This window comes from Spea bombifrons, chromosome 7 (genome assembly GCF_027358695.1).
Source record: "Spea bombifrons isolate aSpeBom1 chromosome 7, aSpeBom1.2.pri, whole genome shotgun sequence".
Taxonomy (NCBI): domain Eukaryota; kingdom Metazoa; phylum Chordata; class Amphibia; order Anura; family Pelobatidae; genus Spea; species Spea bombifrons.
The window spans coordinates 13,963,247-13,980,605 of record NC_071093.1 but is presented as its reverse complement, the minus strand read 5'-3'; the positions used below and the strand labels follow the sequence as shown (position 1 = coordinate 13,980,605).

Genomic DNA, 17,359 nt, shown 5'->3' with positions numbered 1-17,359 from the left:
GAATTAGAGTTTCCTATGAGGGTATTATTCACCAAAGGTAGAATGGTCAGAAGAGTTTGCAGGATGCTTTCAACTCCCTCAATCCATTATTATTATCATGAAGGGTAATTATTGGCAGAATTCCTCAGCAAGAAGGTCTTACCTGGCCCTGCATAATGCACTATTTAATGTGTGAGATTACTGAAAAAAACACAATAAAACCATGCATTATACAGGGCCAGACAAACTATTCTCGCAGAAGAAGCTCTCTGGGGTTGACCTTGTTGGCAGTGATGTGATGTCTTCTTCTTATTCCTTTTCACCATAGACTTTTATGCGAAAAGGGGGTCTTATGGGTGATTAGGACAGTGCCATTTTGTTACTTACCATTAGGCAGTATGACAAGGTACCAATGTGTTTGTCACACAGCTAGAACATATGAAGCACTTGACACCATGACATACACATGGATCTGTTTCAAAACATATGTAAAAACCATATGATGATCACAATAAGAAGACAAGAGTTCTTCTTTAATGAGAAACTACAGTAGAATGGACCGTATGTGCTTTCTCTCTAGAGCAGTTAAATTCCCATCAAAGTATTATAATGAAGGGATCACATACTCCAGAACACCAGTGGGCCTTGCAACCCCCTATTTCTATTTAGGCTTCATAAATCTACCCTTCTGAATGCCTGAAAAAGTATTGCTTCCCCTCTTATACCCAAAGCATTAAACCTTTCAGACTGTCTGATATATGGCTCCTATTAAATAAGGCAAGGTAAGGAATATTGAACCTGATAGATGTTTTAAATGACCCAATATTAATGTAATGTAGTAGTCACCGTGGCTTCTGTTTGATTGATATGAACACTTTTTTTTTTAACTGAAGACAATGTGAGATGAAATATTTGGTGCTGGCTGTACGATGGATCATATTATGTGAAATGTACTAGTCTTGCATTTGCCCTTGAATGATCTGTATTACTTTAGATAACTGATACACAAGAGATGTCGTCTCAGCAAAATCAAAATCAGCAGTAAAAATGTTTGCCGTGCAGGAGTAGATTCCATATGTAGGTCATAGCAAAAGGCAGCCGTGTGCCATACAGAGATTAAATGAAAAATACATGCTGAAGGCTGGCAGCTCACGTAGCTGTCATTTAACGTATAGGTACAAAATACTGTTTAAACTTTGGTATTACTTAGAATGACTTAATTTCAGTATATTTTACTTTTCCCATACTTGGTGTTTTGTAGGTGGATTTATAACTCAGTCTGTATTATATACATATAAAAGCCTTGTCATAAAATTGTCAGTCCTGTTGTGGGCCAGGGTCAAATGTGATTAGACCTGTGAAGAATACGTATCCAGTATCACCAAGGCTTTGCTTGCTGTCAAGCAGGCTAGGACCGGCCATCTGCATACCAGGGAACTTGTGTACTCCGGCTACCTGGAGCCTACCCTTGCGGGATGCGGCCAGGACTGCACACTGACCTCTGTGGACAGTCCTGCTGATGTCTGTGGGGCAGTCCCCGTGACGTCAGAGAAGTTCCCGCTGATGTCAGTGGGCGTTCCCGCTGACATCGCGGGAAACATCCTCATATAAAGTGGAAATGGGCAGGCCTACAGCGCTCAATATTCAGTTGTAGTGCTCAGCTACCGGCCACACCCTGCACAAGCAAAACAAGTAACAGACATATCCAGCAGTAGCTTTCACTCATGTCAGTAGGCGACCGCCATCTTTAAATTACCAGGGCTACCTTATCACCAGTCCGGCCCTGCTGTCAAAGGTTTGACTGTTGGTGTTGTAGCCAGAAAAGAGAGGGGTGCTAAATACTGTTGTGCGCAGGGAGGGAGAGGGACTGCTTTTTTAGATTCATATTCACATATGTGAGTTCTGGTGCTTTGATTTCATAATGCTCCAAAATAGTAATTGATATATTCCAAATTAAACACAATATAATTCTTTTAGCAATATGCAAGAAAAATATAAATAACCTAAGAGAAAGTTGGGTGTTTAGTTGAAGTTTTTCCAGAAAAAAACATGTTAATTGAAGAGTGATTTATATCTTTATGTAAAAGTTTAGGGGACCTACCCCGTGTCCTTCAAATGAACTATACCCAAATGAAGACCCATAGTACTAATCCTGACGCGTCTCGTTTCTGTGATCTCTGTTAGTGCTTGTACAGGATGGACAGACAGACTGGAGTGATGTGCGTTTCTGTGGCCGCACACTACCAGTTGCATTTTGTGTAGTTTGCCAATGCTGAGCTTAAAATGAGCATGTGCTTTGATTTACCAAGATTACCAATTAACAATCCCCTTACCTTTGTGAGAGTTAATTCAGACTAATTACTAAGGTTACATGCATCAGGAAAAGAGATAACATTCTATAAACAATTATTTCACAATTTTCTTCTCTCCTAAAAAATCAGAAGGAGAAAGGAGTATATGATAACACAAACATGCTGAAACTACACATTTGTCTGATGACAAAGCCCGTACATCTACGGGCTCAAAATACATTGTTTTCAATGGGTTTAGGGACCACTCATTGTCCTTAGGGGGTTAATGCGGCACTTGCAGAAAACAGCAAGCACACCTGCCCTTTCCAGGAAATAGACAAGGCGAAAGCCTGGAACCAATGCCCTAGGCCAGAAGCTTATTGCTCTGTATGGTGGAAAGTGGCTAGGAGAGCTTCCAAAAGGTTACCAATGGAAGTGAGAGAAGCTAAATAGCTGTCACCACACTGCTCCCCACTGAAGATTTTAGTCACTCTGTTCCACCTCTTATTTATCGATTCTTTCATATGCTTAGGTTTTCATTTCCAGCTACTTCTTTCTATTCTTCAGCCAAGTAGAGTTGAAAAAGGTGCTTGAATAGCTAGATTGTAGAAAAAGTTGGAGGATTCAGAGATAACAGAGTTGAAGCCACAGGGCTGTTTTCGGCCTTCCTTCTTCCTTATCTTGAAGAGAACGTCAATTGCATTTCTTATCCAACTTTTCTCAACTCATGGGAAAAAGGCACTTGAAAACCAAGAGAATGTACAGGACCTTAACAATGTGATTTTTATCAAGTACAGAATGAAATAGAATAAGTTCTTAAGGTCACTTAATGTGACAGAAATCAAAAACTAAAGTGAAGTATATGTTCAGGGAATATTGTCACTCTTTATAATAAGATGTCACCTAGTATATCTATCTCTGTCCCACCAGAAAACCATCCATGATGTTCTTAGTCTTGTATTTGGAAAAAGAAGCACATATGTTGGTTCCAGTTGTAATTATTAAGCACAAACAATATATCCGGTTAAGGCAGCTTATTCCATTTCCATTTTACTGCATGCTAATTGTGTGTGTGTAGGTATATGTTCATGTGTATATATAAATATATATAAACTTAGTTTGTCTGATGGAAATTGCAAATTGCAGTCAATGGCAGGTAAATTGGAAGCAGAGATCAACATGGCTTCATGTTTTAAAACTGCAAGTTGCAACCACTCACATCAGCTGAAAACCCATTTGAATGACCATGAATATTCAAGTTACTTTTTTCCAAGTGTTTGGGAATTAAGTCAAGTTATGTCAGTTGAATTATCCTCCAACTCAACTGACAGCTCATTTTATAGTGAATTGAATTAAGTTTAGTCAAATGCAAACATGGCAATGCAAAATCCTTTTAATCCTGCAGTCTATGTGGCTAAGGAGTGTTACCTGTTATTGGAGTGTAGTCTGGATTCCATCGTTTCACTGCTATGGGAATGTGTGGTTTGTTTTTATGAACCTCTCATTATACCATCTATAATACATGACATGCATGGAATTGGAGGAGAACACTTTATCTATAATAACCACTAGATGGAGTCATAGGCATATTTATATCACAAAAATTATGAAACGGTAGCGTGTATGTTGGAGTGCTCCATGCCCTGTACATTTACTCTGATCATAAGATAGTGGACCGTTGGGTATCCCCCTGGCCTATGCCTTTGCTTATTATCTTATTTTGTGTTTTCTTTTTGTTTGCATACATTATTTTTTTCTGTTTTTGAAGGTTTTCCTATTTTCTTTACAGCTGGTACCTAACTTTCCTCTGTATCATCTCATATCGATGTATAATGTTTATTTTTGCAGCTGTCAATCAGCAGATTTTTTTTTTAAGATCAAAAACCACATAATCATTGTTCTTAATGAACTGCTGTAGTGTAATGTTTCCTGAGTGTGCTGAACTGTATGGCCAAGACCTCATTAAGAGAAGGTGCTATGATAAATTTACCATCCGGATCAAACTTCAAATCGGGCTGACAGCAAAAGTTGGAACAAAGAAACAAGGAGGATAACTTTTTTGTATGCATTGTTTTTTTTTCACAAGACTGACACTGACTAATGTCAATTCAAAAGTCCACTACGAGTATGTGTTTCTGACAAGCCCTGCTTAAAGTCAATTGAAACATACCCTTTTTGCTTATTTCAATTATTATCAGGTGTCTTGGCTTTTAAATACATTATGTTACAATGGAATTTAGAATCAGATGTCATGTATCACAGGGGAATATTTGGGCACCCCCAAAAGACCATATTTTTTGTTACTTTGGAAGCCGAAAGACAGCACAGCGGAGACAACTGACAACGGAATTGGATCTCAGTGTTAAAGTCACACCTCATATGAGTTTCTGTTCGAATGTCTTCATCCGTCTCTCCTAGGTCACATTACCTGCAAAAATACGCCACAGATCCAGTTCTACCAAAGCTGGCAAATCAAGCAATAAGGATTATGAGGACAATGCTCAACTACCCGGTCCTAGCGTACTATATCTTTGTTTTAAATATGTGGTCAGTATTTAATCAGCCTCAGCTTGGTCTTTTATCTAGTCCATATGTCTACAAGTGCACACGTGACTGCAATTTCATGCATGAATTTATACTGCAACCTTATGGAATTCTTTTGCACACTTTACCAATCACACCTGAGAAACTGACCCACTAAATTATATTTCTCACATATATGTGATGTATACAGTTTAAATCTTTAAACAGATACTCATGCTAGATCCTTAGAATACAGGCTTTCAAAATCAAGGATCTACTATTTTTCTCAAACTGAATATTTAATATTTCATTGGGTGACCAAATCACTTTCTAGTTTTGTTCCCATCGCTAAAATGAATTATTATCAATTATATTAAAGTTTGTAGAAAATAAATGAAGTGCTGGTCATCTGTGATGATTGAAACTGGTTATCAGACACATTGTGAAGTTGATACCATCTAGGCAGGTTATCGCTCATCTGTAATCATACCCCTATATTAAACATATCAATTACATTCTCCAATGTTTTAATCTACAAAATCCTACTGGTATTTTTCGTAGACTAAAATGTGATAACTGTTTACAACTGTGCAGGTCCATCTATCTATCTATCTGTCTATCTATCTATCTATCTATCTATCTATCTATCTATCTATCTATCTATCTATCTATCTATCTATCTATCTATCTAGCATTATAGGCTGTATATTGTAGACATATTCATAGAAACACAGAATCATAGAAGAATTCCTGGGATGAAAATGGATGAACCATATTTAAGAAATGGAGGGGCTAGCAATGAACCCCCTTGTTTGCCTCCCACTGTGGGTCAGCCAACCCCAAATGTCCCATGACGTTCTCACCATATCCCCCCAATGGCCAAGACCAAATATGAGCTCATTACCATTCTGTATCTTTCTTGCAGGATTCAGTGTTTTGGTGACCCAGTTGATGGGGCTTCATTGTATACCCATGTACTTGATTTATTTAGTAAATGTAGTTAAATGTGTGAGCAGTGAATTTGTTGCTGATATAAGCTAAGTTATTACTACATTTAAATGTTTCAGAATTAAGAAACCTTTTAATTAGTATTTAAATATCTATTCCAAAAACCAATGTTACGGTGGTTAAATATATACAGTAAGACGATCTAAAGTAACAATAGGAAGCATCATATTACATTAATTATACAGCAATATTCATATTTAATGGTAAACATCCTCAAATGTTTTATTTTACAATAAATATTTAGTTTAGTAGTTTTTCTTCCCACAAGCATAATATCAGGGATTTTTCGCTGAATCTGTATCTAAATGGTCAGTGAACAGCAAAGAAAATGAGATTAAGCCATGAAAATCCTCTCGGTATGATATACATCACACACAGGCAGTTCAGGAAAAGCATACAGTGTTTCACAAGACCAGTTTCATTGCTTTGATTTCTTTACCTTGCAATGCAAAGAAGAAACATTAAAAAAAAAAAAAAAACTTTAGAAAATAGTTACTCATGGCACAGAATAACAATTAATGTCTGCCTCTACAATCTGTTACTGAAAAGGAAAGGGGTATTTTTAAACGTGTATGTGGTTCCGTGTTGGTTTTGTGGAACCTTTCATAATCACATGCCTTGCGAAGGGTTGCGTGAATCTGATCACAGTAGTTGATTTCATGCATTGATAATGAAGGCTTAGGTTGCTTTTTTTCGCCTGCATAATTTCACATCAAGCTTCTGGTGTGACACAGCCCTTGGTTTCAGGCTGCGTAAAGACACAACGCTATAATTGCCTCGCTTTCTTTACAAATGACTCAGTATGCTTTTCTCCTTCCCTAAAAAATGTTGCCAGCGTATAAAGGATTTTCAATAAGCAGTCAGATGAACCAGCATCTGCGAGGCTCTGGAGCTGCATTGATTTGAAACTGTACAGACGTACCGATGGTCGTGGCTAAAAGCGAACCTCTTTAGTCTTATAGATCACATTGTTCACCTATTGGAAGTTAAGTCTATCTAAGTTGGTCACCAACTGCTAACTAAACACAAGCTTCCGTCCTGCTAAAATGTGGAGTGGATTTACCCATCGAGGTAAGCATGATCTTTGTATTTCATTTCGGTGCTTTCTTTAAATGTTACATACAATGAAAGCAGATTTTTAAGCTGTTCTGTATGGAGGTTTGAAAAATGTATTTATGCCAATCAGCTTAGCTATATGTACAAAATATTCTTCTTTTAATAATTCAAATGGGATGCCTCAAATCCCAATGTTGATTGTTCTATTGATCCACTGGAACATGTATGATTTATATACATAGTGAAGACATGCATACAGTGTTCTCTGCTTAGTGGGAGCTATCACAGGACTCACATTCACCTGCGTGGATGAAAATGACACATGAGTCAAAGTCGCATGTCAAACAACATATATACTGGGATAAATGCTTGTACTGGGCTGGAAATGGACAGGAAACCCTACATTTTTATCTTACTGTATTTTCCGAAAACATTTTAGCACAAAGTGTGATGTGTAATCTGGCGTATCATTGTCATATAATATGCCTTTCAATGTGATATGTGTTCATAGTCACAAAACATGTTATGAATCGATGGCAAGTAAATGAAAATGAAGCTTCATTCAAATATGTTTATAGATATATATAATGGCCCCTATGTACAGTCTATGCCTTATACATATATATTGCCTATGATTTGTTTTGGGAGAATATATAACTTTTAAATTCATTCCTTGATAACGCTTGCAAGCCAACCTGTAGGCTCACTATGCTATGTTCTTTTTTGATCTTCATCGTGCTCCTCTGTCTAAAGACCCAATCTAGCTAGGCAGTAATTAAGTTACATAATTTATTACGGCAAATTGTTTATTTTTGTTTAATGCCTATATAAATGTGTATATATATATATATATATATATAGCCATATTGGGATGAATTAATAGTGAGCGCCATCATGGCAAGTTCCAGGGAGACAATCTTGCTAGTATCTAATTTGGGCTTTTTGCATGAAATTGGTTTTTAAACTGAGCAACTGGTTTCTCTGCAATAGTATCTCAGAGATTAAACAAGAAATCCTAATTGTCCCCTTGAGAACCAATCATTTCCCCACCAAATCAACAAGCGGTTTTTCAATCATCTTTGCAGATGCCTTTATCCATAATAACCATGAACACTCAACACAATCTCTTAAACAACAACCTTGAAGGAGCGCATTACAAATGTTGTCATGTGTCGTGTGTCATGTGTATATAATACAGCAAGGTAAACCAAGGTAATTATGACATGGCATCTGTTCCTAGTAGTCTAAATTGTTCTGCACTCCCTGAGAAACCTTGGCACCGCTAAAAATCACTACCTAAATGGAAATCCTTTGAAATCAGTTCTTTGCAACAGATAATCTAACTCTCTCTCTTTTGGTGCATGTGGTATATGACAGGCTTAAAATGTCATGTATTGCTCATGTTTTGGTGTCATATGAACAACACTACACCATAGCTTTACATGGGAATACATATTAATTGCATTCAATCCTGAGAAGAGCGTACCTCCCAACATTTCAAATGTCCCAAGATGCCCATTTTTGCTTTAGGCGGTGTAGTTAGAGGTATGACTAGAAGGCAAGGCTTTACCCAAACTTTGTATGTGTATTTGAGACCTATCAATAAATACAGTATTGATGTAACCAATTAAGGCATTTAATATAATATCATATGTTATTCATACAATTTAATTCCAGAGGAAAGGATGGCAGAGGGGTCTGGATCCTATAGAGACAGTTTTTAGTTGCACTGACCAGTCCCCGGAGATACGTTGCAGGAACGATTAATGGCATGTACATTGCTTATTATATCCACAAGCCTTTGGGGACAAAATGTATTATTAATGTTCAGTGTTTTAGAGAAAGCCACCTGGCAGGTCCTTTGCAAGTAGACATTGCGCGCTGGTGTTTGAAGCTATAGAAATGGCTTATATATTATATAGTATGAATATCAGGGTGTTCTGTAATGTGATATGTTGTTCACTTCTGGGTTATAATGGTTCGTGACAAAGACGTCAAACCTGGATTTATCTTTTTGCACAACCATGATATGTGTTGTAAGACTGAATAGTAAATACGGTATCCGTACTTTTGATAAAGGTTAGTAGATGACTATAATAGAATTCCAGCATAACAGATGTCAGCAAACAACTTTGTTAGGGGAAATGTAGTAATATATTAATAATGCTTGGTTTACAGCCTCAAATTAGTACCGTATAGTAAAATATATTTCTTTGTTGAGTACTTTGTTAAATGGGGAGACAGAAGGAGATACTTTGTTCTTATAATTTTTCTTTACCAAGTATCCAATCTAAGAGAAGGCTCTCTCATACGGCTGGTGGAAATTAAAGGTGAAGTGTCAGGAATATGGCTCTTAACCTAAGAAAAGGGAGAGCAATGTGCTCATAACAACACAGATAGATGTGTCACAGAGGGGGTCATGTTGCAGTTATACCTTGTCATACCTCCCAACATTCTGAACGGTAAAACAATGACTTATTTTTGTAGTGTGGATATGAAATAGACTTGCATTCCGTTATGAATAGCATATATGTGTTGTCTATAATGTCCCTTTAACACCCATCTAACATCAATGTACAGTGTAAGCAGTTAAATAATGCATCCCCATTGTTTTGCATGCATTAGTTCTATGCAGATCGTGTAGGATGCTTATCACTCATTAATTACAGAGCGGGCGAAGCATGACAGCTGAAATTGCTGTGACACTTTAAATGCTCCCATCAAGACGTCCTTTCTATAATGGGTTGTCACATAGAAACAGGAGCACTTGCATTCTCATTTAGGTCTTAATCTAAGATTTAACTTATATAAATTGATGTACTGTTTGTAGCATCAAGATGTAATGACGTTATTGCGCAATTGTAATCATAATATTTTGGAGCCAATCTTCTATTTGATTTGTGACATCAGTGGATGGTACTTAAGTCCTGCAGGTACCCACTGAGTAATCCCTTAAAGTGAATCTGTCATTTCTCCCAAATCATAGATTTTACAACAATATAACTTTAGCAACATGATGGTAGTTGGCTGTTGGATGACATACCAGAAAATATGGATCAGGTTCCAAGCGATTACTTTTTAGGAGAGGACGGGTGAGGTAAAAGAAAATAATAAAGTAACTTTACCTGCATTCTTTAAAAAAGGCAGTTTTTGGAGCAAAGAAACAAAATAGTGCAATTACCATAAATACCAATGCAATGTTGCTGCTAGCTTCTCAGCTTTAACGCCTTTGCACCAGAAGTCTACTCTTTATATTTGTCTCCTCTGTAGTATTTCTCTTATTTGCTATTGTGTTCTTTGTGTCATGGCCCTAGACTACATGGATATATAGTGGGTACTTTTATAAGCTACATATTCCTAGCAGAAGAGCGATCCCTTATTATACGTGTATCAGAGTAAGCTGTTTTTACCCCCATCAAATACCAAAGCATTTAAGCATCAAATATCAAAGCATTGTAGCCTTTTATTACCCGGCATGAGTAATTGGACCAAATCCCCTAGAGAACGATACAGTTAAAACATGTTTATTAGATGTAATGTGTTGGTCAATGGAAGGCTCTTTTACTGTATTAAATATGCGGAGAAGTATTTTTTCTGGTTTGCATTTTATGGTATGTTTCAGTAGGCTGTCGAGATTGTGTAATTTGATAAAAGGAAGTTAATCTGATCACACTCAGATCTGGATATCACACAGAGAGGGTTTAGCTACAAGATTATCTTTGCGAAATACATCAAATGATTTGCAGTGAAGTTATGTCTGCCCTCCAGTCATATTTATATGGATCTTCCTCTTGATCGCTATTAGCTACTGACGCTGAAAATATGATGACTTTTGCCTCTTTATGTAAAGAAAATCCAAACAGCAGCTCTATGTTTATCCAGGAGCTTTGTAAAAACAACAACCGGGGCTTAAAATGATACATTTAAGGTGATGCGCTACCTAAACGGCTTATTTTACCACTATAATTCCTAGTACTGTTGAATGCATAAGCTCTTCACATAATTAAATGCCATGAGAAACAAAGCAAGCAATGATGAGCTGGTCCCAGAAAAACTGTAAAGGCTTCTTAACCAAAAGTTCTTTTAATGAGATTAAATCTTCAAGGGAAACAATCAAATCACCAATCTGCTAGAGAGCAATATCTTTTCAAAATGGAACAGTGTCGGGGAAATGTTTTCCTGGTTTAGACAGATCCCTTTCGGTTTCACCCAGTGGCATATTGTGGCCTAGGCTGACTCGGTCTAGGCCTAAGGTGGCAGGTCCTGGGGACTCCTTTGCTGCATTACAGGAGCCAATCACACTCTTCGGTGATGAGGCACCCTGTAGCGGCTCTTCTGAATATCAGGCTTAAAAGGAAGATCACAACCGCCATAGTTCATTTCAGCCCAGCGCTGCGTGTCCTTAAAAGACAGCGAGACAGGCAATGACACCGGGGGTGGTTGGAAGTTGAATATGCTACTGATCTCCCTCCAGGTCATAACATATTCAGTTCTGTTTACATTCACGTCTACTTTCTCCTGTCTGCCAAGTACATTCCCCCGTTTTATGAACCTCTGCCTGGTGGTCCCTTCTATAAGGAAATGTGAGATGTTTGAATGAACATTATTTCAGGATTGCTTAAGAGTACTTAATATAGACTTTTGACAGAATCCACTATGATGCTGTAGTTATAGGGAAATGTGCTCTAGAAAAGGATAGCTCTGTGATATCATATAATAGTATTTTCTGCTTTAATTATTAAAAAAACTTTCTTACATAAAAATCCTTAATTTACTTCACTTTACTAATTTAATTCTTATTTCCATGTTTTGGGTGATTAACACATGCATTGTGGCGCTAGGGACTCCTAGCCTCTTGGGATCCAAGCCTAGTAAAGGGCTAGAGCTGGGGAATGGTCACATTCCCCAAGGGTTAGGCTCTTCTAACCTTTTCAGTTTTTTTCAAGGCTTTTCAGTTTTTACATCATTATATTATTGTTAGTTTTCCTCTTACACTTCTTATTTACCATAAGCACAAGAGAGAGCAAGGGAAGTCACTTTCTACAAAATAAAAAATCCTCAGGATTGTACAACAGAAAATTCTATACTTGAAGAATTCGATTCTTAAAGGTTGCTTTTGATAGTTACTGTTCCAGTGTAACCCAAAGCGCTACTTAGTAATTAACCCTAGTGATGTTTGGTTAGCTAGAGTGTACATCTTGAAAAAGTGCCGCCATTGTAGGAAAACTGTAGTGAATACAGACTACTGGGACGTTATTAATGTTGAGGAAACAGTTTTGTGTAGAACAGGCATGGGAACATGGCTATTACAAAGGGAATACATCTGCATATTGATCTTTTTTGGGTTTCTATGCATTTTCCTTGAAAAACAATTAGCAGAGCAGTATGGCCTGCTCAAAAGTGAAGGTGCCCCTTCTTGAACTTCTTTCATTAAAAAAATAGTACAACTGAGTATGTATGGTTAAATAAGTAATTTTCTGTAGCCATTTTCAGAAAGGTAACAAGCTTTTAAAACATTTTTGTTTTATATATATATATATATATATATATATATTTATAGCATGATATAAATAATTTTACTTACACGGCAAAGCTTCTTTCTGCTTTTTCCCCCCTGGCTTTTTAAGGAATCCATTGATTTCCCTGTACGTGCTTGTAATGTTTGATTCTGCATGCAGTGTCCCATGTAACATATCGTAAGCGAGAGATTTAGCAAATCCTGTAATATGCTCACATCAAAGAGAAGTAAATTGACTCCTTGCTGAGATACTGCATATAAAGCAGGAAAGAAGTAGAATCTTATATTGAACATATTTTGCAGCAAATCTGATTGAATTACAAATAAGTGTTTTTTTTTGTATTTTGTTTTTATATTAATTTAAAGGTTTGTACATTTTACCATAGTTTAATTTGAGCAATACCTCCCATGATAATTATCTAGCAGTACTATTACCAGGAGGTGTTTTAACATAGTGTTATAGGTCTGGATTCCAAAAGGGCCAAGACATGGTCTGTTGCCTGTGCCCAACTTTTCTTGCTTTTATAGAAAGATGTGAGTGGTTGGAAAGAGCCTTCCAGGTAAAACTGCCGTTAGCAGGCATGGTGGACTTTCCATAAGGCAGATCAGCAAACAAATGTGCAATGCCACCTACCTGAGCAACGAACCATCCATTTGAAGCAAGCCACAGTTTTGCTACATTGATTTAAGATGTTATAGAGTGTGGGTCAGGGCAGCAAAATTATGTGTGCCTTGGTTCACCTACAGTGCAAATGATGTCCTAACTTTAATTCTTGCTCACCTTCCTGATTTTCTGCCCTGTCTGAAAATGAGAAATAGGAAACACATTGTCAACGAAGTAAACCCCAGAGATGGTGTCCAAATATGGACGTTGCCAATCTTCACAGCAGACATTGGACTTTTTATTTTCCCCTCTTTTCTTCTTCCTAACCAAATTTAGGAAACTTGAACTATAGTCACATTCTGTTAATTTAACTATTTTCATTGTATGAATGTTTCATTTTTGGGGTTAAAAACATACAATAATACATTATCTTTGCTTTTACAAGAAATTCCTATCTAAACCATTTTTAAGGTAAATATGTATAATAATCTAATATTGATTCCATTTATTTCAATCTATGATGGTGCAATGGAAAGTAAATCAAATGTTAGGATTCAATTTCATAATGAAGTACTTTGTATTTTATCGTTACATTATGTTACATTACATTTTATTGATAGAGCGCCAACAAATACTGTAGCTCTGTTACAACTAAGAAGAGTGAAAAACAATAAAATTAAAATTAATAATATACAAAATTGGAAACGGAGGTAATACAATAACACACACTCATTTAACACCATACACATAATCAAACACTTGACGTATACAATCATGCTAATAGAATACATAAACACTCAAACTCTAACACCATACAGTAACAGACACTCACACTAGCCAGTTGATTATTATGGGAATAGTAGTTAGTAACTGCATTTTCCACTTAGCACAAACACTAACTTGTGTTTACTTCATCTACAATAATATTTAGCCAGCCACATTACTAGCTAAACTTAACGCCAATTGTAATTATAAACTGGGATTACGATGGCCTACACTACTAACCTTTTTGATGTTGACTGAAACCCCCTCTCCTAGGCAATAAGGAGGAGGTAAGGCGGTTTTGGGGTGGAAAAGGTCAAAAGTGGGGAGGATATTTTGCCCCTCCCTAGAAAAAAATCTGTGGACAACCTACTGCACAGTTTTCCTTCCGAACATAAAATTTTTAATTTTACAACCTCTTGACACTTAGTACCTTTGAGATTCAGATTTTTATGCTGACATTAATAGAAGAAGACAATGTTAATATAATTTCATCTTTCTTACCTATGGGCCTTTCTGAAGGAAAGACTGTGTCAAGGAGAGAATGCAAAGTAGTTCACCCTCAAGCAAAAGTAAATTACCCACTTTGAACAAAGTATATTGTTATACATCAGTATATATTTATTCTAAGAGTAGGGAAAAGAGTTTCTATGCTTCAGTAAGAAAAATAAAGCAATTAAAGTAATTCTACCGAATGAGGCGATAATTCTATACTCACAATATTCTAAATAGATTAAATACTTTCCTCCCTTGCAAAACAATTAAGATTTTAATTTGCGAGATGATATGCCCTCTAGGACTCGTTTGTTTTCATACACGCTGGTTGGTGTATCACAAAACAGATGGGATAGTGCGACAGCCGTTCTACTAGAAAACGCAGTTATTGCTTTAATATTTTCTTACGAGGGGCTGTTGTCTAATACTTCTAAGCTCCGCGGATTTTCAGATGCAACAAATGTTAATCTTTTAATTGAAATCTGCTACAATAAGTGCAATCATAAGGGATGTTGGTCCCTGGAGAAACATCAGTGTAGCCGAGCCTATGTCTCCTTGAAGAAAGATGTGGTTGGTTTATTGATTGACGTTGCCTGGTAGAACCAGCTAATTTGAGCACTAAGAACCTTGCACTGGAGATAGTCTATCCATAAGGACAGTATGATATGACTGTTCCTTAGCCTGGGTTCTTATAAACTTGATATTTGAAAGGATTTAAGCTTAGTTTTCATTAAGTGACCTTATTTCCATAAGTTTGGCTGTATGCTCAAATCTATAAGAGCCACCCACTGAATTATGTATTATGAAGGACCAGGTTCAGTCTTTCTCGCAGTGAAATTGGACAGTGTTGGCTCTTCATAATGCATAATGAAGTGAGGGAGTTCAAACCACAGCTCCTGCCGACTCTCCTTTTAGTGAATAAATCAATTAGTCTTATGTACAACCAATAATGTAATTCAGCTTAACTTGTGGGCAAATAGACACTCACTACATCTTCTCTGCAATTGAAAAATAGGCCAGACCCAGAGGGTATATGCCCTCAATGCCCTATGGACTGTCTATGCCTTCAAGTTAATTGAAATCTGGCTAGCCTCTCAAATACTTCATTTAAACAAAAATTCTCATTAAAAGGTTTCTGTAACAATATTATTTAACTTGATTTGCTCTAGTGTGATCTCAGTGTGATTTTAAAAACTAGGCTATATAAAAAATAATAATTTATTTGTACAAATTGAATGCAATACATTTTACATGATAATTTTGTACTGTCCTGAAAATATTGTATTTTTTATGAATACACTGGTCATCTATATATAATTTTATAGATGTTGGTTTAGGTAATGTAACATACGAGCACCTAGTTTGGCTACATGATTCTCGACCATCGTATTCTCTGTCTCTTTGGTAACACCATTACTCTCTTACAGCACAATATTTATTAGGAGCTTTCATTGTAAATGCATGAGTATTCTAAGTACCAAAACCGGTTCAGTATAAACTCAGTATGTGCACTAATGGAGAAATACACTGTTCCTTATCCTATGCTAGCTCTTTATTAATATTAGTATGGATTTAACTGCTGAAATACCAGAGCAAAGCAATGAACGAACAAATAAATTATATAGATAGAATATAACAGAATTGGATAAATAGCCGAGAATGATTTTAAGATTATCCACATGATGTATTTATTATGTTTCTATATATGTCTACATTTCTCGGTATTAAGTAGACATTGAATCGTGTTACTGAATAACGTTCAAAAGCAATATAAGTATTTTCCCATGATCGTTATATGGCTTTAGAATTACATGTTGATTCGTGCAGCTATCCCTTTATTACACTGAATGATACTTTCTTTCTCACAGGACACTGTAGCTGACGAGTATAACATCGCCAGTTGTATGTATCAAGCTGTCAGCCTTCTCTTGCCAATGATCAGTGTCTGTAGCACCGCAATGCTGTTTAGTGACAGCTTGCTCTTATAGCCTTTAATTCCACATACAGTGCCTATAAGTACTGTTCTAAGTTGGATAACTGAGCACTTTTTGCATGGTTAATATTTAAACCAAAGATGAATTCCCATGTTCTTGAAGCTTCGTTGTAAGAGGACATGTTTTGTTACAACGCCGCATATCAATTTACTCTTTCCATACCTTCCTTTTACATTTTTGTTGCATACATTATTTTACTGTATATTATTGTTTAATATATCTGCCACAGTTATACTACCCCAATGCGATCCATCTGTGTCAATGAAATGTGGATCATCTTGTGGATCTTCTAAACAAATTACATTTTGTGTGTAACGTGGAATGTTTCCATCCTTTGTTTTCTTCATACATAATATGTATTACTATGCATTTGTTATTAGCATTCAAATCTTTTATAGCATACACCCCCCTATGCCTTATACCTGGCACATTACGTCATTTAAGATCACTTTAATTGATAGAAAGGATGACTATTTCTTTCATAAAGCTACATTATAAAACGTGTGAACCTTGATTTCAATGAATGTAGTACCAGAGATGCATAAGTAGGTATGGGATTCAATTTGTACACAACATTAATCTTCTCCAAACATTATTTCATGTTACACATTTCACTTAACCTACAGGGTGTCTATAAATCATCATGCTTTTATCCTCCACATATGCCGTTTAATTGTATTTATAGATGGATACCATACTCTAAGATCAATGTAATGTAACATTTCCAGGATTTCCTTTAGTGAATGTGTGGATGTCTCATTAGTACAAGTGGATCTGTCAGACCAAGACACTAATTGATCCACTTGTCTATGCTGTGCCAAATCTATGCTGTGGTTTCTTCATAATTCACTTCTTAAGTATAGTTCAAGTATGACTGATGCATTACCCTTTCCTTCCTTGAACTCTTTATGTATAGGGAGTTCTTCTTACAGCGCTTTTGAAATAATGCACAATGTACGGCTTTCTACGTCCTTTTGACCCACTGCTAACCTCAATGATTCAAAAGTAATTGAGGATATGTCTTGCGAGATATATCAAGAACATGATATTGTGGTAGCAAACTTCCTTTTCATATGTGATTATAGAGATTTATTTAGCCAGTTATTAGTATTGTTGACTTGGATAGCAA

The 17,359-nt window shown here is 36.4% G+C and overlaps 1 protein-coding gene across 2 annotated transcripts in view; it reads left to right on the top strand.

Moving 5' to 3' along the window:
* The window catches only part of ZNF385B (zinc finger protein 385B), a 155,808-nt gene that overhangs the window by 48,836 nt on the left and 89,613 nt on the right, over positions 1–17,359 (top strand). Inside the window, exon 1 of one of the 2 annotated variants that reach the window (XM_053471019.1) lies at positions 6,566–6,872. The exons of the other annotated variant lie outside the window; for it this stretch is intronic. Coding sequence (XP_053326994.1) covers positions 6,848–6,872 — 25 coding nt within the window. The 5' untranslated portion in view covers positions 6,566–6,847. Of the gene's footprint in view, positions 1–6,565; positions 6,873–17,359 lie in introns of those variants that run through there. 2 annotated transcript variants of the gene reach the window in all.